Here is a 23,255-nt window from a genome sequence, read left to right as displayed (position 1 = left end):
GCAGAGTAGAAGGGAAAACTATTGAGAGGGATTCAGAGGAATAGAGAAGAAGGCTTACCATCGTTACAGAAGATGATGGTATGACTTGTTTGAAATGATTGCCAGCAATTCCATTCCCAGAGGTAAAAGTAACATGCAAAGTACAGGCATGTGGTTCACAATGGCAGAAAACAAGTACAGTGAGATTATATATATTGAAAACCACATCACTTATGTGAAAAACGTGAACAAGCCCAAACATCATGAAACATGCATTTGTGAGTCTTGCAGGCAGACAGAGAGGAGGAGCTCAAGATGGGGGAGCCTTTGCTAGAGCAGAAGTGGGTCCATATTTAGGGACAGGTGGACTTCCCTGTGGCTCAGACGGTAAAGCATCTGTCTACAATGTGAGAGACCTGGGTTTGATCTCTGGGTTGGGAAGATTCCCTGGAGAAGGAAATCGCAACCCACTCCAGTACTCTTGCCTTGAAAATCCCATGGACAGAGGAGCTTGGTGAAGGCTACTATCCATGGGGTCACAAAGAGTTGGGCATGACTGAGCGACTTCACTCTCACTTTCTGAGACAAAGTGGCAAGAAGTCTGCTGGAATTGGTTTCCGCGCATGCCTCTGTTTCTATGGCTTTCTCTTTTGAAGAACAGTAACCTTTGTGGTCTTTCCTTAGCTCAAACAGTATAGAATCCTCCTGCATGCGGGGGACCCAGGACTGATCCCTGGGTCTGGAAGATCTTCTGGAGATGGGAATGGCAACCCACTCCAGTATTCTGGCCTGGAGTATCCATGGACAGAGGAGTCTGGTGGGCTACAGTCCATGGGGTCACAGAGAGTCGGACACACTGAGTGACTAATACTAACCTTTGCTGGATAGAGGCTCTAAATTTCTTATAGGGCTGGATAGAGGCTCTATATTTCTTATATACTGGTCTTATATTTCTTTCTTGTTCCTCTCTGTTTCCTCTTCCTTCCCAGGTATATTAGAAATAGACTCTCTCCCAAAACCAGTCCAAGCCAAATAATTTCTTTCAGTAGCTACTGATGTCTGAACTTCTGTAGTCTGAGAAAACCTGCAATTCAATATATTAGACTGAAGCAAATGGCTGGCTGCGTAACACTAGAGTGGAATCTCATTCACAGGAAAATGTGATCAATGCTTGAAGAAGCATTGAAAAGCCATTTCCTTTCGACACAGGATGGAGGGGAAGAGAGAATGGGGAGCATCCCACTCATGTAATGGGATGAAGGGATGTGATGAGAACTTCTCGGTTCTCTGTGGGTCGGCCTTGGGCTTACACCACCGCTACCGAAGGGGTGACTTGTGTGTGGCCGTAGACCCCGGGCGATATAGAGAAACCATCACACCATGCTACCCAGCGTCCCCATTTCCGCCAGTTTTGACCAATTTTGCTTTCGCCCCTCGGGGTTTTACTTCACCACACCTGTCTCTCATTTCTGAATGAAAGCAAGAGTGAGGGTTCCCTCCCACACTGACTAAACACAGCTTCCAAATAAATAAATGTCCCCTAAGTGAGAAAAGAGGCCAGAATCATGGAGGAATCAGTGTCACAGAGGAGGCTGAAACAATTTTTAGAAAGCGTCGGGGTTCAGGCACGTCTTCAGACTCCAGTTTAATTGATCTGGGATGGGTGGGTTTTTAGTCCTCCAGATGATCCCTGTATCTGACCAGGTCCAGTCCCGGTTTCACTCCTGAGGGTCCCAGGGCTCCAGGAGGTAGCGGCATGCTCATCGTGTTGCACACCTTGTCCCCAGGCCAGTGTGGCCCCTCGGCAGACTGCCAGTTACATCACAGGGTGCAATTCAACTGCTTTTTTGGGGGACTTTACATTTGGCCAAGCCAAGATTCTATTTTTAAAAACTTCAAGGGTTGTAAGTCTGATAAAATACACTTATCACGAGAACATCATAGTCTCAAGATTCTTGGATGTAATGCAACAGCTTGAAAACCCAACCCTCCTACTTTTTGGAGAAAAAAGGTGTTTCAATGTGTTTGACAACAGTGTACACTTAATTTCAGTTCAGTTCAGTTCAGTCACTCAGTCATGTCCATTCTTTGCGATCCCATGGACTGCAGCATGCCAGGCTTCCCTGTCCATCACCAACTCCCAGGGCTTACTGAAACTCATATCCATCGAGTCGGTGATGCCATCCAACCATCTCATCCTCTGTCGTCCCCTTTTCTTCCTGCCTTTAATCTTTCCCAGCATCAGGGTCTTTTCAGATGAGTCAGTTCTTCGCATCAGGTGGCCAAAGTATTGGAGTTTCAGCTTCAGCATCAGTCTTTCTAATGAACATTCAGGACTGATTTCCTTTAGGATGGACTGGTTGGATCTCCTTATATTTAGGATTATTCTTATCAAACTGACTGACATATAAGAAACCCACTGAAGCAGTTTATATTTTCAATCTTGGCTTCTGGTTTGAGGTGTCCCTTTTCTTTCTTTGGATTTCACATTTCTTTGTCACAAACATGGAATGTTGCAGTGCCAGTACAAGTAATGCCTTTCTGTGCCAGGCAGAAACTATCATTTTTTTGAGGACCTTTTTCTTCTGTAATTGAGAATATAATTAATGTTCACTTAAATTAGTACTGTCATGCCATTAATGGGAACTCAGGAATATTTTTTAGTTAGTATTGTATTTGGATCTTAAAAAGTGTTTTTACAGATTCTTTCCAGGACATTGACCAGTGTTACAGAGGTCTTCATTACAATTTTATTAATATTTTGTTCTAGCTTTCCAGGTCTTGAGGGTGTTAATGTAGTTGATTAAAATCAATGGGAATACATATCTAATGAGCTCCTTTTGTTTGTAGATCAGAAATATCTTTGTGAATGTATTTTTGCTTCAACCACAAATTTCATTCCTATTATTTTCTCACAGTGAAATCATTAGCCTGTGTTTGTGAGACTGATGTCTGTTGCCATGGAAATAAACAATGTCACAAATTCAGAACTATAGAAAGTAGGCAGCAAAATAGGCTGAGGAGCACAATCTTTGGGAAAACTAGAAACTGAAATTATTATTTGTAAATCTCTCCAGTGTTAATTTGGAAGATTACCCCAATGTTTTAGCTAACTTTGTCTTATACTTTTCGGGAATGTTCTTAATGTAGCTTTTAAGCTTATTTAAATTCTGAATCTCTTTCAAGTACTTTCAAGTATTATTTCACAAAAGCTGTTGCTAACTGCAGCCTGGGAAATTTAAGAGAAGAAGTACATATGAAAAAAGGATGTAGTATATATTAAGCAAACGAAACATGCTGCATTTTAAAACTTAGAGATGAGTAGTTGGAATATCAACCATCAAAGCAATATAAAAAGCAAAAAAACAACAGGCAAGTCAAACCCAACCAACTCAGCCCAACCCAACCAACTCAGCCCAACCTAACCAAAGAAATAGTTTGTTTAATTCCTGTAAGTAGAGAAGATATAAAGATGTGTGACCTTAGTAGAAATACAATTAAAGAAGACCTTCAATTGAAGATGAGCCTCAGGAACTGAGGGACAGAAGTCAGTATGTTCTTGAAAATAAATATTCTTGTTTGCAGTGAAATATATAACTAATTTCCCTCCAGAGATGAGATGTCCTGTCAGCAGTTAAACTTATTTATAATAGAGTTAAAAATTTCCATTTGGTCTTGGGGTCTGGTAGTATGCCCAGCTTCCATTTTCTTTTTTCCTCTCTAATCTGACATATATGATAGGGTTTTGTCCACTAAGATTTCTTTGTCATTTATTGTCATCTTTATGTACTTGAAATTTAAATAATTGTGAGTATTTTTAAGATACTAATTTTTACTCTGACTCAAGTAGAATAGCAGCCTTCAGCATTCTTGTAGCAGCACTGTATGTCATTTTCTTGAATACACAATAATTACTGGTAAAATGTATGCTGGAGAGGCAGATAGTTTTATATTTATGTCATATTGTGGCATAAACCCTAGTAAAGGTAGCCAGTGTAAAATGACTTGTATATTTATCTTACATTTAAATTATGGAAAGTTAGGGTTTTATTGGTAGACATCTGTGCCTCCTATTAAGTCGGGGTTTCCATATTTTTTCCACTTGAGTTGTATTTTTATTTTGAATGAGAGAGCCAAAATTTAGTAGCAGACATTTTCGATCAGTTAGAGCAAGTGGTGTGTTTTATTTTGATGACTAATCATTTTTAGGTTTTCCAGAAGAATTGTTGGTTTTTATTTTCCTTAGGGTTAAGCTATAATTGAAATTTTGCATTTCTGGATTTTTAGCTTTTTGAACAAATAGACTGTGAAAAAAAGACTGTTGAAATTAAGATTTGCAAGTGATATAAGATTGTTGAAGTAACTGGAAGTGGTACATTGAAACTGAGCTTATTTAAAGAAGATAAGAGAGGAAAAGATTATGGTTGAGAAATAGAGATCTTTGTGAACAATGGATGAAGAGAACTGAGTAAAATTGGGGGATTTAGATGCTTTTGTTTTTCTCTTTGAAATTTTCTTTAGGCATTTACTTCTTTGTATTTGAATGTCATTCTTGTCCTGAAGGACATTTCAATCTGACTGGACATATCGGGGCAAGGGTGATAGGCAGGAATCAGGCATAATTATTCAGTTTAATCCCATCTTCTGTTCCCCTGACAGAATAGGACAGACAGCTCAGAAAGAAGAAATGGGTAAGTCAGACAAATTGAGTCCAACAAGTCAGGGTGTCTGCCAGGATGAGGGCGTATTTACATATCTAATAGACATTAAAAAATTATCCCCCTTTCATTTCTTTTCTAGAGCGCGGTTCCCCTGGAGATTTGATTACTAAGGATATCACGGACACATCGATTGGGGCTTATTGGACGTCAGCTCCAGGAATGGTTCGCGGTTACAGGGTCTCTTGGCAATCACTTTATGATGATATAGAGGCTGGAGAAAAGAGTCTTCCCGCAGATGTAATTCATACTGTGATAGAAAACCTGCAGCCAGAGACCAAATACAGAGTCTCCATATTTGCAACTTACAGTAGTGGAGAAGGGGAGCCCTTGAGTGGAGAAGCCATCACTGAATGTAGGTAACATTCTGAGGGGGGCTGGCAGTGTGTTGGTGCTACCTAATAGCTATCAGCTCGTGATAACCTCTTGCATATTTTTTCTTTATGCGACAGATGAGGACTAAAAACTTATGACCTTTAATGAATGTGCTTTAAAATCAAGTTCATTGTGTATCTAAACTTGTATCAAATTTTGAAATATTGAATCTCTGCCAACTACCAACACAGTTTACCCTTGAAAATGTGGGGGTTAATCTGAGTATAATTTATAGGCAACCATTCTTATCTGAGGTTCCTCTGCATCCCAGGATAAAACCAACCTCAGATCATATAGTCCTGCAGCATTTGATAGTGAAAAAAAAAAAAAAATCCATGTATAAGTGGACCTTCAAAGTTCAAACCTTCATTGTTCAAAGATAAACTGTGTTTCTCTCTCTCTGTCTCTCTCGCTTCTTTTTTTCTGGTGGAAAGATCAACTAGATAAGAGACTCAACTAGTTAAGAGACTCAACTAGTAAAGAAACAGGAAGCTATGGAAACAGAATTCAGGGACATTTATAACTACATGGCCTTGGGCAAGTTCTTGAAACTTCTTTGAGCTTCAGTTTCCTAATATGTAGAATGCAGCATCAGATTGTATTGAGCATTAAATAAAATAACAATGGGCAAAGCACCAAGCATAGCGCCTAGGCACTTAGAGAAGACTGATGTATAATGCAGCTGTTGAGACAATGTATGTTGTACAACCAGGACTAATCCTAAATTATTTTTACTATGTTTGGGGAGGCTAATTCAAGTCTACTCAGTTTTCTGATGGCTAAAATTTACCTTAATCTCATTAATATTCTTTCCTGTGAACAATTTTGAATGACTTCTCATCATTTATTATCAGGTAGCTAGGGAGAAATGCGTCTGTATTTCATAATTGTATTTCCTAAAAAGCAATTTATTAAAAATGGGCATTTCTAAGAATTTATAGGAAAGTTTATTCTTTTTGTTTGGGAAGATTTAGGAAAAGGGGAAAGAGTCGGGGTATTCTTGACTTCTTTTTTTAGGAAGAAGTGGAGGAATTGGGTGAAATTTAGGCCACATATTGGGTGATTTTTCTGTCAAAAGAAGAGAGAGGAAAACGCCAAGGGCAATTTCAGTGAAGTCCTGTATCCTGATTTTAAGTTGTCCTTAAATTAAAATCTTTTGGTCTGAGTTGTCATTTGGATATGTCTGAGCTTAAGTCTGTGTCAAAAATTAACAGATTAAGAAAAATCAAACTCCTTATAGGAGATTAAAATACGTGAAAAGGCATATTTCTCAGATTTTGACATGATTGGTTTCCATGATAGTGAATGAAATCTTGTGTCTGAATATATTGACTGACATAGTTTAAGAACTTGGCAGAAATTCATCTCTATTTCCGGCAGTTATTCATTTGTTGTAAAGAGAAGTCATGTTGTAAATTTAGGCTACATATGACACATCTAGCTAAATTTATTTGTAGGCGTAAAGATACAATTCACATGGCTGAGAAATTATCAAAAAATACATATTTAGAGGGAAACTTTTTCAAAAATTCTCCTCCATCCTTTCTCCTTCTGAAAAGATTGAATCCTCAGATATTTATTTGGGATTTAAAATCTCCACAAGGGACATGTTTTAGCTCAAAGCAAGTATGTTAGTAGAAATTCTAAATAAAATTTCTAAAAGCTGAGCACCTAAGACATTTTCAGTATTTCTTGGCTAACTGATTGATTTAAAGCTTAGTAAATGGAAAGGCCTCTTTTGAACCGTGAGCAGAGTCGGTAGGAATGAAAGGCACATTTTCTAGAGGGTATAAGTCACCTGCTCAAACTGCTCAGCAAATTCCATGAAAGACAAGAACCCTTCTTTGTTCTGCTACCATTCTTTAAAATTTTTATTTGGAGGACAATTGCTTTACACTGTTGTGTTGGTTTCTGCCTTACAGCAACACAAATCAGCCACAAGTGTGTATATGCATTGCCTCCCTCGGGAACCTCCCTCCCCAACCCCCATCTGCTACCATTTTTAGTTGCTGTGTTTTAGTTTGCTCTCTTTATGGAAAGTAAGGTAGTTTCGAAAATACTTTGAGAAATCTGAGTCACATGTAGTGTCTTTGGCTGGTGGACAAGTCCAAAATGGTGTGTATAACTGGGCCATGCTCTTAGAGTATCTTATAAACTTCCAAGGGGGACATTTTGGAAATGTTTTCTGCTTTCACCTGACGTTCAGAGACATGGTACGCAGACTGTCGATACAATGACAACCACAAATTGTGGCTAAAAAGCCAGCAGGTGGGAAACTCTACTGGCCCTCCAGTTATGGCAGCTAACATAGCTGAGGTACAGTGAGTTTTGGAGAGCATCCTGTGAAAGGCACTAAAACTTGAAAAGAACTTAGAATGCGAGTGTTACAGCATTTTATAGCATGTGGCAGACCAATGAATGGAGTGACAAATCTTGCCTTTTACTTATGGGAAGCCAACAGGGAAGGATTTCTTTTCCCTTCTTGAAATCCAGAGTTTCCCATTAAAGCTAGGATGAGATATGTCATACCTTATTTAACTTCAATTCCTTTATTTTAAAGAGTTAATTATAAAGCAGGAAAACAATTCAAATCCTTGAAGCATTTCAAAGTATGAAGTACAGTATTTGAAAGTTATTAACATATTTAAATTTGGGAATATTTTCAAGTTTGTGATCCCACTTTTTGGGGACATAGGCTTCGTTTTAGACCAACACTCATAATATTTAAATGTCCATTTTTCTCAATCCTAAGTGGTATGAAATGGGTTTGAGAATTTTGTGTAAGGAAGAAATGTCTTGTTCTACTGAACAAGAGTTGAAGAGATGGAAACAAGAGGTCAGTAAACATATTTAGCAGAACTTTTTCTACAAAAGTGTTAGACACACATGGATTTACTAAACAATTGTTCTGTGTACTATTCTTTCTCATATTCTTTCAAAAATCCTATGTAAGGTCTTTACATTTTTTTCTTTTTGGAAAATATGTATATTTTTGTTTTAATAGTTCACTTACCTAGAGAATAGTAATGGAGAACTGGAGATTAACTAAATACATTTTAATATTCCAGAAAGTAATGGAATTGGCTGAGAATTCTTACTTTCTTAGCCTAAAATTAAAAAAAAATACAACCAATATACTCTTAGTTGAAATTATATTTGCATTTTTCAGAGACATAATTCATAACCATATATTGATTTTCTTTATCTGTTTTGTCATTCTTACCTTTGTCCTCTATACATAATGTATCTTTTGCTTATATGGCTGCTGTCTAGATTTTCTTTTTATGCTGATTTTAAGTAATTTGGTAATAATATGCCTGGGCGTAGTTTTTTCGTGTTTCTTGTGCTTCGAATTATATAGATTGCTGGATCTGTGGGCTGATAATTTTATAAAGTTTGAAAATATTTAGGCTATTATTTCTTAAAATATTCTATTTATTACTCTTCACTTTCTTCAGGGATTCTGGTTCCACATGTGTTAGCCTGGTTGCAGTTTTCACATGGCTCACTTCTGTGCTTTTCAGGTTTTCAGTCTTGTTTCTTTTATTATGTTTCAATTTGGATAGTTTTTTTCTCATGTCATCAAGTTTGCTAGTATTTTTTTTTTTTTTGTCGTTTCTGATTTGATGTTAATATCATCCTGTGTGTTTCTTGTGTCAGGCACTGTACTTTTCACTTCTAGAGGTTTGGTTTGAGTCTTTCTTGTATATTCTATGTGTTTGCCTAACATGCTTAATATTTCTTGTACCATTATTAACATGTGGAATATGGTACCTATAATAGTAATAACAGCTGTTTTGATGTCCCCTTTGAATAGTTCTGTCATACGTGTTATTTCCAGTTCTATGTCTGCTTGCAGAACTTGGTTTCTGGTGAGAGCTCTCTTCCTGGTTTGCAGATGGCCATGTTCTTCCTGTGTCCTCACGTAGCCTTTCCTCAGTCTGTGCATGTTAAGGGTAGGGAGGAGAGAGAGAGAGAGAGAGGAAATGAGCTCTCCGGTGTCTCCTTGTCCTCTTATAAGGATTCCAGTTCCATCAGATTAGGGCCTTACCTGTAGGCTCTCATTTAACCCTAATCACCTCCCTGCATGCTAAGTCACTTCTGTTGTGTCCAGCTCTTTGCGACTGTAGCACTCCAGGCTCCTCTGTCCATGGGATTCTCCAGGCAAGAAATAATTGAGTGGGTTGCCATTTCCTTCTCCAATTACTTCCTAAAGGTCCAAATACTATCACATTGGAGATTAAGGCATTAACATATGAATATCAGTTCAGTTTAGTTCAGTCGCTCGGTCGTATCTGACTCTTTGCAACCCCATGAATCGCAGCACGCCAGGCCTCCCTGTCCATCACCAACTCCCTGAGTTCACTCAGACTTACGTCCATCGAGTCGGTGAGGCCATCCAGCCATCTCATCCTCGGTCATCCCCTTCTCCTCCTGCCCCCAATCCCTCCCAGCATCAGAGTCTTTTCCAATGAGTCAACTCTTCGCATGAGGTGGCCAAGGTACTGGAGTTTCAGCTTCAGCATCATTCCCTCCAAAGAAATCCCAGGGCTGATGTCCTGCAGGATGGACTGGTTGGAACATGTGAATATAGGGAGGCAGAATCATTAGAAGTCAGACTATGAACTTTACCTTTTTGGATGTCAGATATTTTTGTGTTCTTACAAATATCCTTTAAAGGTTTGTTCCGGGATGTAGTAAACTCACCTGGAAACAGTTTAATATTTTTGAAGCTTTCATTGACATTGTGTTAAAGCTGGACCAGAGAAGCCTTTAGTTTAGGGTTTCTTTTCTGCCACTCCTGGGGCAGTAACTCCTCCTTAGTACTCTATATGATGTTCAGAGAATTTTGAGAGTTTCTACTCTGAAGAGGGGGAATAGTTCTGACCCCACGTGAACTCTAGGAACTTTTTTCTCTCTACCCCTTCTAGGTGGTTCTTTCTCTGGTTTTGAGTAGTTTCCCCCAAACCAGAGTAGTACTTATTCATATGCACTGAGTAGGACTGGGTTGAAGACTCAAGTAGGACCTTTTGCAGATTTTTGGAGCTTTTTCTCCATCAAACTATCTCCAGGACTTTCTCTGCAAGTTCTAAGTGCCTTGGACTCCCTGAACTGACAAAAGTGCCTCCTCAATTAAGGGAGACCACCAGGCTCCATCTGGGTTCCCCCTTCCTGTAGTGGTGCTGGAAACTCTCTCCAGGCAGTAAGTCAGGGCAATGATCAAGCTCCTTCTCATTTGTTTCTCTCAGGAATCATGGTCCTATGCTGCCTGATGTCCAGTGTCTGAAAAATGCTGCTACGTCTCTGTGTGTGTGTATTTTTTAAAGCTTTCCCAGGTTTTTTTTTTAAGTTTTTTTTCAGGTGGTCCTTGCCTGTTTGAACATGAAAATTTCTTTTAGATTCAAAAAAGATTGTCTGCAGTGTTTCCTTCAGCTTTGTCCCTCTTTTCAGAAGATGCTTATGATTTTTGAATGCTGAGATTACTGAACTGAATGAAATGATCCTGATTATAAGCTCTAATTATATATAAAAAGAGGACTGTATTGGCTATTTGTGGATGTTAGGTGACTAGTTTCTGATATAGTTATTAATAAGACATAATTTAATAAAGTTTGTTGTATATTAGTCAAACCCTTCTTACATACAGTTTTTTCTAAAACCACTCAGTGTATACTGGTTTATCTCCAGAGCCCCTGAGATATTTTTATGTGTCAGAGTTTCCTGTTCCTTTGTGTTGATTGTCTTATGTGTTCACGGCAATCGCAAAGGATGGTGTTAACTATAGTCACTCTGGCTAGCATTGTAGCATTTTTCTCTAAAAGAACTCAAGGAATATTTCTGACCTTGTATTTATGATTTTTCATATTCTGCACACTGTAATTTCTACAGGGGTTCTTTACAGATGGAAATATAATAAAAATTCTAAAAACTCATCTCCGGAAATGGATGTTTTCTTTACTAAAGTCTCTGGAATGCAAATAGGAAATCCTTGCAATATGAACTTCCATTTTTTAGTTATTAGCCAGATAAAGAGAAAACATCTCACTATAACCTCACTGAGATAGGTTCACATGCCATCCTGAATTTAAGCGAGATCGCAATGCAAAGTAAAGGAAGGGTGTACGTATTTAAGAAACCACACCTAGTGTCTTTCATACAAATGCGGTGGTGGACATAAGCATTTTCTTTCAGCATGATATACACTGTAATCTTCTTTTCATCTCACAGTGTCTGAAGACTCGAAAACCTTGAAAGTGGATGAAGAAACAGAAAACACAATGAGAGTTACCTGGAAACCAGCACCTGGGAAAGTTATCAACTACCGTGTTGTGTATCGCCCCCGCGGGGGTGGGAGGCAGATGGTTGCCAAAGTGTCACCCACAGTCACCTCAACAGTGTTAAAGCGACTTCAGCCCCAGACCACGTATGACATCACAGTTCTCCCAGTTTACAAGACAGGAGAAGGAAAGCTTAGGCAAGGATCAGGAACAACAGGTATGAACTCATAATAATTCTGGGGGGAAAGTGTAATATTCTAATGGGGGATTTTAATATATCTGCTTCATTTGTGAATATTGAAAATGAACTCTGTAATAAATTACATTATAATAAATAGCTGGATAAGATGCCTAATTATCATATGATTTTTACCAATCTAGTTCCTTGTAAAATGATTCTACATATTAATGTTACTCTAATCTGAATTGTGAGTGCTATTTGCACTCACACTTGGCTCACACTCTAATATTCTGACTTTTATTGGGCATTATAGTTTGTGCTTTCTGACTTAATATAAAGTAAATATTTATTTTGAAGTGTTTTGCTTGTGATGATTGCCATGTGTACCGCTTAGATATTTAGAATTCAACTTATTATTGTAGGGGTTAATAACAAAAACTCCAGAGCCTAGGCTTTTGGATAATATTTTAATATTTATTATCTCTACAGCTTCTCGATTTAAATCACCCAGAAACCTCAAAACATCTGATCCAACCATGTCAAGCTTCCGGGTGACGTGGGAGCCCGCACCCGGTGAGGTCAAGGGTTACAAGGTCACGTTTCACCCCACGGGAGATGACAGAAGACTGGGGGAGTTAGTGGTTGGACCGTATGACAACACAGTTGTTCTAGAGGAACTTAGGTAGGAGTGAACTCTATTTCATTTTTGTTAACAGATTGCATAACCGATGTAAATTGGTAGGCCTTCCACACACGATCACTTAATGTGTCTGTTGCCGGCAGAGTATTTAAAATCAGCCCAAGTTGCTTTCTCACTCTTGTTGAGGCTGAAGTTGAGGTTTGGGTTCAGACATTCAAATTTAGGCCTGAACAAGTGTACTATTTTGATGATGTTATTTACTAGGAGATTGGGTGCTGCTGCTGCTAAGTCGCTTCAGTCATGTCTGACTCTGTGCGACCCCATAGACGGCAGCCACCAGCCTCTCCCGTCCCTGGGATTCTCCAGGCAAGAATGGTGTTTTTCTCCATAGCACCCCGCTTTTAAAAAATTGACATCCATGTCACACTATTTCACCAAGAGCAGCTTGTCCCCAACCAGCCCCGTGGAAATGAGGGTGTTCCTGTGCTCAGGAAAGGCCCAGGGGGCTGACCCAGAGATGAGTGTGTACATCCCCTCCCAGGAGCAAGGGAGGGAGTGGGCCTTTATGCTTGGGGTCAGCTGTGAAGCTTGGGGAAGTGGGGGCTGATGGAAGGTCTTGCTGTAGGCTCCGCAGTGGAAAAGAAGGAGGTTTGACTTTGAACAGCAGCCTGCATCCTCTATAGTAAAAGAAACAGAGTGCTCTGCATTCATTGCCGGGTGGAAAGTTGACTTGTTTTGACTATTCATTCAACAACACTAAAATCTATTTGAATGCACAATACTTACTTTTCTATCAGAATAGGGAAGATAAAATTGAATGAGCCTACTATGTGCCAGGGGGCTTCCCTGGTGGCTCAAACGGTAAAGTATACACCTGCAATGCAGAAGACCCAGATTAGATCCCTGGGTGGGGAAGATCTTCTGGAGAAGGGGATGGCTACCCACTCGAGTACTCTTGCCTGGAGAACCCCATGCACAGAGGAGCCTGGTGGGCTGCTGTCCATGGGGTCACAAAGAGTTGGACATGACTGAGCAACTTTCACACACTATGTGCTTGGCACTGTGCCAGGGCTTTATGTTTCCTTGCAAGTACAACATTTTAAATTGTTTTCTTAAAGCCCATTACTTAGCAGTAGTAAAAGTGAGAGCTTGGTCCTTTTCTGACTTGCTCAGTAGGAAGGTGGGAATTCTACATTTGATGGAAAGGCAAGGTGGAAACTGGTGTCCTGAACCCCCAGTGTTCTCTAGAACGCTAGTTTCCCTAATACCTCACAGTGTGAGCTTAAACTGGAATGTGATGGAAATTATTTTTCTTCTCTTGCAATATTATGTATTATAACTTCCTCTGAGTGAAAGTTTGTAAATCAAGATGAATATTTGTAACAAAACAAAACAAAAATGCTACCACTTGAGCCCATTATACATGCAGACTGTATATTTTAACATTTCAGGGCAGGTACCACCTATAAAGTAAACGTTTTTGGAATGTTTGATGGAGGAGAAAGTTCACCACTTGTTGGACAAGAAATGACAACTCTTTCTGACACAACTGTAATGCCAATTTTATCCTCTGGTAAGAATTGAATTGCATTCTCCTAAGAAACGTCAGTACCATGCAACTTTTTCAAATGTAAATTGTTAGATTAATTATACCATGAAAATCAACAATTAAATTTTACATTAAAATTTATTTCAGTAATATATACTTAAAAAAATTCTACAGACATCCAGCTAAGCACACTTTGCCAACATTTTTTTTTAAGGCTTTCTTGTCAGCATTACATTAGTTACATAGTACTGTATTATTTCAAGCTGAGTTTTTCAATGGGTAGATGATGTACATTTCTCTCTTTGTAATGATTCAAATGCAGTTTTATTTTGCTAAAGTAATTGTAGAAAGGATTTATTTGGGCTGAGCAAGTGGTATTTGGTTATTGATACGTTAATAGGTGGGCAGCTGAGACTTGGGAAGCAAAATGGTAACGTAAACCCCTTAGACTTTCTGCTGCTGCCACAACTACAGCTTTGATACACATGAAGCTAGATTTGAACATTCTTAGCTGTGAAGCTGGTGGGCAGAGTTTACTTCTAAATATTTATTTTCATCATTTGCTTATAAAGAGTAGGTCTTGGCAGAGCAGGAGGAGACTTGTAAAGGCGTAGGTACTTGGATAGTGTTGGGGAATCCTCACTCTGATGGACCATCCAGTATACCAGTGATGCTTTTGTAGTATAATGAGCATCATTGAGTTTTTCTCAGTTTTTTTTTTAATAATATAAAGATCAGATACTAACATGGCAATTAGTTGAAAAATTCATAGCTGGTTACATAAGCTCTTGGAAAAGAAAGCATTTGAAAATATGGATGTGGATAAAATAAAGTCTCAACTATTGCTGTTTTGCATTGATGTTCTATTTTTTCTCTTATGATGATATTAACTGACTTATATTTTTATTTTGTAGCTTGTGCACTGAGGATTTGGGATAATTCTCTCTTTCCAAAGCACCCTAGCTTTGTATCAGTGTTTGTGCTTGTGGTCTCTGTAGCTCTCAATTTGTATACTTCTTTGCATCTTTTTTTCTAGATTTGTCTTCCTTCTCTCTTGATTTTTTAAATGTGCAGATTTCACCATTTGTATTTACCTGATTCTTATATGTAGTAGATGATTAAGTTATTTAAAACTAAATAATAGCCATCAAAGTTTTAAACAATATATCTTTTACTTCAGAAGGGTCGAGAGTTCTGTGCCTAATCCTTAATAATATATGTATTACTAAGAGTTTTCATTAATTCAAAAGATATTTTTGGCTCACTGAACCTTTTTCCAGCTTGCACATTTTAAAGTTCATCTCATACTTGTCTGCTAATGACCACTGAAAACTGAGAAAAATGCAAAGTTTTATTAAAATTATTATTTCCTTATAGTCAGAAGGCTGTACATTCCCTCTTATATATTTCAGTGTTTGAGTTTGTGAGCCTATTCAAATTTATAATGACAGTTTAAGTCTCCATGTTCTATGATTGTGTCAAAGATGAAGGAAAGATTTTCCACTGAATTGATTATTAGAGGGATGGATAGTTCCTGTGATTCTTATTGGAAGCTCTAAGTCATATGGACAAGTTTTCAAAGTCTTGAACTCCCAATCACCTCGCTGAGCCACAGAACTGAGACTGTTAGGTGACCCTGGCCCCCGGGGGTGGCGGAAGTGTGCTGGGAGGTAACCCGACGAAGAATGTGCCCCTGACTCTGTGCTGTCTCGTGACTGCCGCATCAGGGATGGAGTGTCTCACCCGGGCTGAAGCAGACATCGTGCTCCTGGTGGATGGATCGTGGAGCATCGGCCGGGCGAACTTCAGAACTGTCAGGAGCTTCATTTCTCGGATCGTGGAAGTCTTTGAGATTGGCCCCAAAAGAGTACAGATTGGTAGGTCTCACAACACTGACGGCATTTAGATGTCTTCATCAGGTTCGCCTACATATGCTAATGCCAATGGTGTCCTTTCAGCCCTCGCTCAGTATAGTGGGGACCCCAGAACAGAGTGGCAGTTAAATGCTCACAAAGACAAGAAGAGCTTGCTGCAGGCCGTGGCGAACCTGCCTTACAAGGGAGGCAACACCCTCACAGGTGAGCCAAATGGTCCAGGGCGCTGTCAGCTCTCGCTTTTGTCCGAGCTCATGGCTGAATAATGATGTGGCTGATTCTCCTTTAACAATCCCACTAGGGATGGCCTTGAATTTCATTCGCCAGCAGAGCTTCAAGACCCAAGCTGGCATGAGACCTCGAGCTCGAAAAATCGGAGTTCTTATCACTGATGGGAAATCCCAGGATGATGTTGAGGCACCTTCCAAAAAACTCAAGGATGAAGGCGTGGAACTGTTTGCTGTTGGTAAGTATGGATGAGAATAGCCACGCCTCCACAGGTGACAAATAGTTCTGCCAAGGATAATTTTGTAGTTATGGGACGAAACTACATGGCTTCTTGGAAGAGACTAATAAATCAAGAGGACAACTATACTATTAATAGGATTCAGGAAAATTCCTATTTGGTTTTCCACAGCATCATTTTTGTTTTTGATATCCACTATTTTTTATAATTATTATTATTATTTTTTTACCTGATACTTTCCAGAAAAAAACACTAAACAGACTCTTTTTGGTGGGGAATTGGTGCTAGAAGCATTGAGAAGAAGCCAAACAAAATAACCTTCAGTTTGTATTATTTTTTGTTTCTATTTATGTAATCATTTTATTGTTGGGGAAAATCTTATATACATTCTAGTTAACACAGAATGTATAAGGGTAGCCTATGAAATATTTGCTTCATTCCATGAATTTTTTTCTGAGACATGCTTTTAATTTTATGTATCCATTTTCCCCAAGGTATTAAAAATGCTGATGAAGTTGAGTTAAAGATGATTGCAACAGATCCTGATGATATCCACGCATACAACGTGGCAGATTTTGAGTCACTTTCTAGGATCGTGGATGACCTCACCAACAACTTATGTAACAGTGTCAAAGGTCCAGGTAAGGTTAGCCCAGGTTCTCATCCTCAGAACTGTTGGTATTTTGGTCCAGATAATTCTTTGTAGAATGGAGGGAGTGGATTACTTTGTACATTGTGAGATGTTTAGCAGCATCCCTGAACGCTGCCCACTGGATACCAGTAGTATCCCCTGAGTTATGACAACTAAAAATACCTTCAGAATGTGCTGAATGTCTGCTGGGGAGAACACTGCCCCCAGTTGAGAATCACTGATTTAGTCCTTGGATTTTCTCTGATGGCATCAAACTGTAAATGACTCCTAGTTTATTTGAGGATACATTTAGTTTAAATGTGCCTGTACCAAACACATGTTTCCTGGGTGGCTCAGTGGTAAAGAATCCTCCTGCCAATAAAGGAGATGCATTTTTGATCCCTGGGTCGGGAAGATCCCCTGGAGAAGGGAGTGGCAACCCACTCTAGTAGTCTTGCTGGGATAATCCCTTGAACAGAGGAGCCTGCCGGGCTATGGTCCATGTGGTCGCAAAGACTTGGACATGGCTGAGCGACTGCACACGTGTGCACTGCACACACAGACACATACACAAGTGAGATTGGGGAATAAAGAGGTGCTTTCTCTCCTGGTGTATGTCTATTCTCTGGTAAAGCATCTTCACTCCATATCACTATTAAGTTACTGTTAAATGCCCCAACCAGAGATGATCACATTTGATACTTTGCACTTGTAACCTCTAAACATAAAAGACAAATTACAGTGTTAGAGTGTGGATTTTTAGAAAGGGTATCATCTCTCTTTACCACTGAAGAAATAGATTTAGAGAGATACGGTTACTTACTCAAAGTCAAATGGGTAAAGATGTTTTGAGAGGTCCTTGAAAAAAGGTAGCTATCAATAAGGAATTAAGATTTCGAAATAAAATTATAGAAGTGAATTTGTAGTGACAAGTGGTATAAAATGATTACTACCTGTGTAAATTGTAGGACAGACCATGGTAAATACTAAACTGAAGGTATTTTGAAAATTAATGATAAAATGATGGTTCTTATTGTATGAGAAAAAATTTTAAAGTAAATGTAGATTCTGGTAAAGACTGTCTTTCATTAATTTACTCTGGTTTTGGAAAGTTGGAATGAGTTTAACAAAGTGGTAGAAATGGTTCACGTGCTTTGGATACTAAGGATACATTTATTTGAATGTTCCTTCTTGAATTTCTCTCTTCAAAATTTTGCAGATTTTCTTTTTGGATTTTGAACAATAGACTGACCTTTTCCCAGGAGAAATAGACCAGCCAGGAAGCCAGAATTTGTAGGCGTCTGGCTTTGGATTAGCTGAGAGAGTTGTAGTTTTATTTAGTTGGAGAGAACTTTGAGTGGGGATGAAAACATCTTTTATCTGTTTTACTTTCTTTTTTTTATATCAGCTATGTAATAGTTGCATTCATTTAGTTTCTGAGACAGTAAAATTGCTTGATAATTTTGTAGGCTTGATTATGACCCAAGTACAACAAAGGTTAGGATACTAAGAATGGAAATGCTTTTTCCCAGCTTTGGCTTACAAAGAAAGTGGGAAGAGTTCATATGAGAATGATTTACCATGCTTGTGGAGTCACTGCATTAGCTCTTCTGTAATTACTATTTGGGATGTCTCTCTAATGGTCATATTGAGCCCAATATTTCTATTTTCATTTATATTCATTCCAAATATTTTTCTATATTAGTCATTTCACCTACACTTATGAACAGAAAAAAAAAAAAAACACAAGCAGTAGGATATGCCTAAGTTTTAGAAGACTTGGTTGTTTCTCTCTTAGTGAGAAAGTAAGTAGGTTCTCTTACCACTGAATTAGATCCTGAAAGGGAACTAAACATGAATAAGAAATCACTTCTGCCCTCACAGAGCATAACTTACAGTTAAGAAGATGAGACATGAACGTAAATTATCAGCATGATGATGAAGGCAGTGAACTTGGGTGGTACCAGTAGTGATTGGGGCAATAGAGTTGTCAGGACCCATGTTGTCATTTACTGATACACGTAGAAGGTGGGAGAGCAGAGAGCGTATCCAAGGACGAGTCCAGAGGTTTTGAATCTAAGTGACCAATAAACTGTGATGCTGTCAGGATGAGGGGAGCAGCTTTTAAAGAATGACAAGAGCTCAGATTTGAATTTCCTGAGGGTGAAGAATTTTAGGCCACCCATTCAGAGAGGACTTAAGGGCACTGGGCTGATTTACTGGAGAAGACTCTTGAGAGTCCCTTGGACTGCAAGGAGATCAAACCAGTCCATCCTAAAGATCAAGCTTGAATATTCATCGGAAGGACTGATGCTGAAGCTGAAGCTCCCATACTTTGGCCACCTGATGCAGAGAGCTGGCTCATTAGAAAAGACCTCTGATGCTGGGAAAGATTGAGGGAAGGAAGAGAAGGGGCAGCCGAGGATGAGGTGGTTCGATAGCATCACCAACTCAATGGCCATGAATTTGAGTGAACTCCAGGAGATAGCGGAGGACAGAGGAGCCTGGCATGCTATAGTCCATGGGGTTACAAAGAGTCAGATCTGATTTAGCAACTGAACAAGAACAACAACTGTAACTTCTTAGTATATGAAAGAATGTGTATAAAAGCTTGAAATATGGAGAGGAACACCGTTGCAACATAATTTAAATATCATCATCTTGCTATGATAATGAAAAAGTCTGTGTACTTCATTTCCACGTGCAGGTGACTTGGAAGCACCTTCCAACCTAGTTCTTTCTGAGCGGACCCATCGGTCTATGAGAGTGAGCTGGACACCTCCTTCTGACAGTGTGGACAGGTACAAGGTGGAATACTACCCAGTGTCAGGAGGGAAACGGCAAGAAGTGAGTAGACAGTCCTTACAATCCACTCCTTTCTGTCCTGAGATTGGGTCCTCCTCCTTAGGGCTCTGGGAGGAATGCCAGGGGGAAGAAGGGGGCAGAACTGGGTCTATGGTGGTGTTCTCCATTTCTTGCAGGGCAAACACTTCCATTTGGGCTTAATTAAAGGAAAGAGCCTTTAATTTCTTATGCTTTCCAAGAATTGCACATTATCAATACAATTTTTAATTAGGGATTAAGAGGGTGTTTAATTTGTTCATGAGTTTATACCAGAATCATCAAGTAGAAAGGAAACATTGAGGACGTTCTAGTTTTATGCACTCATCTCACAAATAAGGAAACAATAGCTGGGAGCATAAACTGTATGGATTATCCAAGATCTCACTGTAATCTGATAGTTTTCAAAAGCAAAAGACAATGGCCTCATTAAAGAATATTTCCTAAGCTCATTGAAGTTAATTACTTCACAACTAACAGTAGAAAAGAAGGAACTGATTCTAACAGAAATTGTTATTATTTGTAAATTTTCCTCCCTAGTTTTATGTGAGCCGATTGGAAAGGAGCACGGTCCTAAAAGATCTGAAGCCTGAAACTGAATATGTTGTCAACGTGTATTCTGTAGTGGAAGATGAATACAGTGAGCCTTTGAAGGGCACAGAAAAAACATGTAAGTCAGATTGAAAAAAAAATTCATTGTTTAATTTATTAAGGTAAAGAGGTGACAGGCCATGTGGGATTTTTTTTCATTTTCATTTAAAAAAATTATTGAAATATTTTTAATTTACAGAGTTGTGTTAGTTTCAAAGGTACAGCAAAGTGATTCAGTTATATGTGTACATTCTTTTTTTTCAGATTTTTTTTTAGATTCTTATAGGTTATTAAAAGATACTGAGTGTAGTTCCCTGTGCTATACAGTAGGTTCTTGTTGATTGTCTATTTCATATATAGTTGTTGCTGTTCAGTCGCTAAGTCGTGTCTGACTCTTTGTGACCCCATGGACTGCAGCACACCAGGCTTCCCTGTCCATCACCATCTCCTGGAGTTTGCTCAAACTCAAGTCCGTTGAATCGGTGATGCCATCCAACCATCTCATCCTCTTGCCCTCTTCTCCTCCTGTCCTCCATCTTTTTCAGTATCACTTTTTTTTTTTTTTATAGTAGTGTGTATATTTTAACTCCAGCCTCCTAATTTATCTCTCCCCACCTCTGCCACTATCCCCCCTGGTAACTATAAGTTTGTTTTCTATGTCTGTGAGTCTATCTGTGTTTTGTAAATAAGTTCGTTTGTACTGTGTGTGATTTCTGTAAGCCTTCTGAATCATCCCTTTATTTGATATCTCTTCAACACACATTTACTGAATGTGTACTTTGTGCAGGTTCTCGATAAATACTGTGATTTTCTGCTTTTACTGGCTGCTCCTGCCATCTTGAGACCCACTGGGTATTCATGGCCAGGGTTTACCTTAGAGGGACGGGTACCTTTCACAACTGTCCACCTCTTAAGGGAAGGTACCATCTGGGGAGTGGGACTCAGAGTATCCGGAGGAGCAGCTGTGCAGGAATCAGCTGGTTCAGTTCTGCATGAGGCCAGGTCTTCCAGCTGGCAGCGAGAGCTCCTTTTTTTATTGACTTTTGGACTCTGGCCTTTACCAGAGAAGCTCTGATGGCTTTGGCTTTGAGTAGAGCTTTGAGGAAAGATATTCCTCACTCCTATTCCTGGTGGGGTTTCTGAGGCCATATGAAAATACTCTTTCCTTCTCCCATCTTCTTGGCTGACCTCCAGGAAGAAGGGAGGCCTCTTACAAGAAAGAGGAAGGAATGGGCGTAACTCCAAGGCAAGAACTGACTCCACTGACTCCTCAGTCCCTTAGGTCTTCATCTCTCATATTTCCCTTCATATTAGACCATTAGGTGGGAAATAATATATTTCATAATGGGCAGGATTCACCTGATAATTCCTTAAAACTTTAAAGTCCGTCTTTGGACAAAAAACTGGAAAGCTGTGTGGATATTAGTGAAGAGGAGACTGTAAGCCTGTTACTGTGCCTCATGGGCTAATCTCTTTGAAGAATCCCCTGAGTTCCACTTACTAATAGACATCACTGTCACTTATTTTTTTTAAAGTAAAAATGAAATGAAATACTAGGTTGGCTTTTTATGTATGAAATTCTATGATTGAAGAATGAAAACGGTCAACTTACAGACGTTCCAGAAAAAGGGACTGAAACCTCAGGAAGTTAGTCTCTGTTTTGGCTTTCGTATAGACACTAGAATGCCGTTTTACATTTAAATGTCTTTTCTCTATGAAATAGTTATCACATGCAGCCCTAGTAGGTGTTGGCGGTAAACAGTGAGATTGGGTTTTTGAGGGGAGAGAAAGGGATTATATTAAATTTCACTGATTACTCACGGCAGCCCATTTTCTATTTACCATGCACTAATACCAGTAACTGCATTGCACTTTACTGCTGAGCCACTGGAAGCAGTTAACAAATGAGGAGAATGTGTCTGCTTTTCCATTTCAACAGTGCCAGTGCCTGTGGTCAGCCTGAACATTTACGATATTGGCTCAACCACCATGCACGTGCAGTGGCAGCCAGTGGGGGGCGCTACCGGCTACACCGTGACCTACGAACCAATCAACGCCACAGTTCCGACCAAGCCCAAGGAGGTGGGAGCCCTTTGTTTCTTTATCTTGGGTCTTCTTGAGCCTTCACTGTTGTTGAGTCCCCGTTAAGGGGCTCATTAGCTCATGTATAGCTTTACACACAAAACAAAAACAGGTTAGATTTGTGGCCTGTGACACATCTTAAAAAAAAAAAAAAAATCAGTATGAAAAGGGAAATGCCATTCAGAGAAATGAAAAATAAAAGTTGTGTTCAAATCTAGTGGTCACAGCTTGGTGTGACTGGCTGTTCCTCATTAGCGGAAACGTTTCATTTGAATGTGTCGTTTCGCCTCGGCTCGTCTATCTGCAGATGCGCGTGGAGCCGACAGTGACTGACGTGCAGCTGAGTGACCTCTTCCCCAACACCGAGTATGCGGTTACAGTCCAGGCTGTCCTGCACGACCTCACCAGCGAACCCGTCACAGCGAGGGAAGTCACCTGTAAGATGGTGTTAGGTTTCCTTCTTCCCTCATTGCTGCGAACATGGCTCATTTGTTAAGCTTTTTCTTTTGCCCAATGATGCTAAGACTGATTTTGATTGTGCATAAGTTGTAGGGTTATTCCTTATGGCCAAGGTTGTTTCTAGACTTACAGCAGCATCTTAAGTCGATTGTTGAGACTTGCATTTATTTTTCCATATTTAACATATCAGATTTTCAGACGGTATCTTACAATCAGTGGTGTCTTACAGTTGCTCTTGGTGAGGTGTCAGTCAGGGAACAGAGCATAAAATAAGGGTGCATCTTACAGTCCTTATTATTGTTGAATAATATGAATACCATGAATATGGTATACACCATTAGTGAGAAGGGGATGTTGGAGAAAAATACTAGGTTTAAGATTAAGACGTTCCAAGCTCTTGTTGAAGTAGAAACTATGTCACATCTGAATCAGTCTGTTTATGTCAAGTAAATTAACTCAATCCCCAAACATATTGATCAACTCTGACATTCCAGGCTTGTGCCTAGGTTTTGGGAATGTGCTGATAAGTAACGTAGGACAGGGTGGAGGACCCTGACTCCTTCATGGTTTGCACTTCTCTTGTGTGTGTTG

The 23,255-nt window shown here is 39.4% G+C and overlaps 1 protein-coding gene across 3 annotated transcripts in view; it reads left to right on the top strand.

Annotated features, from left to right (window-relative positions):
* COL12A1 (collagen type XII alpha 1 chain) overlaps positions 1-23,255 on the top strand; it is a 120,709-nt gene that overhangs the window by 30,815 nt on the left and 66,639 nt on the right. For 2 of the 3 annotated variants that reach the window (XM_040239045.1, XM_040239047.1), the window contains exons 13-24: positions 4,780-5,052; positions 11,301-11,567; positions 12,021-12,213; positions 13,623-13,744; positions 15,448-15,597; positions 15,679-15,798; positions 15,896-16,060; positions 16,555-16,701; positions 19,399-19,538; positions 20,073-20,202; positions 22,063-22,205; positions 22,513-22,642. In XM_040239045.1, coding sequence (XP_040094979.1) covers positions 4,780-5,052; positions 11,301-11,567; positions 12,021-12,213; positions 13,623-13,744; positions 15,448-15,597; positions 15,679-15,798; positions 15,896-16,060; positions 16,555-16,701; positions 19,399-19,538; positions 20,073-20,202; positions 22,063-22,205; positions 22,513-22,642 — 1,980 coding nt within the window. The remainder of the gene's footprint in view (positions 1-4,779; positions 5,053-11,300; positions 11,568-12,020; positions 12,214-13,622; positions 13,745-15,447; positions 15,598-15,678; positions 15,799-15,895; positions 16,061-16,554; positions 16,702-19,398; positions 19,539-20,072; positions 20,203-22,062; positions 22,206-22,512; positions 22,643-23,255) is intronic. The other variant, XM_040239048.1, reaches the window with a different exon arrangement.

Source organism: Oryx dammah, unplaced genomic scaffold (genome assembly GCF_014754425.2).
Source record: "Oryx dammah isolate SB20612 unplaced genomic scaffold, SCBI_Odam_1.1 HiC_scaffold_4, whole genome shotgun sequence".
Lineage (NCBI taxonomy): Eukaryota > Metazoa > Chordata > Mammalia > Artiodactyla > Bovidae > Oryx > Oryx dammah.
This window is presented reverse-complemented; position numbering and strand designations above follow the sequence as displayed.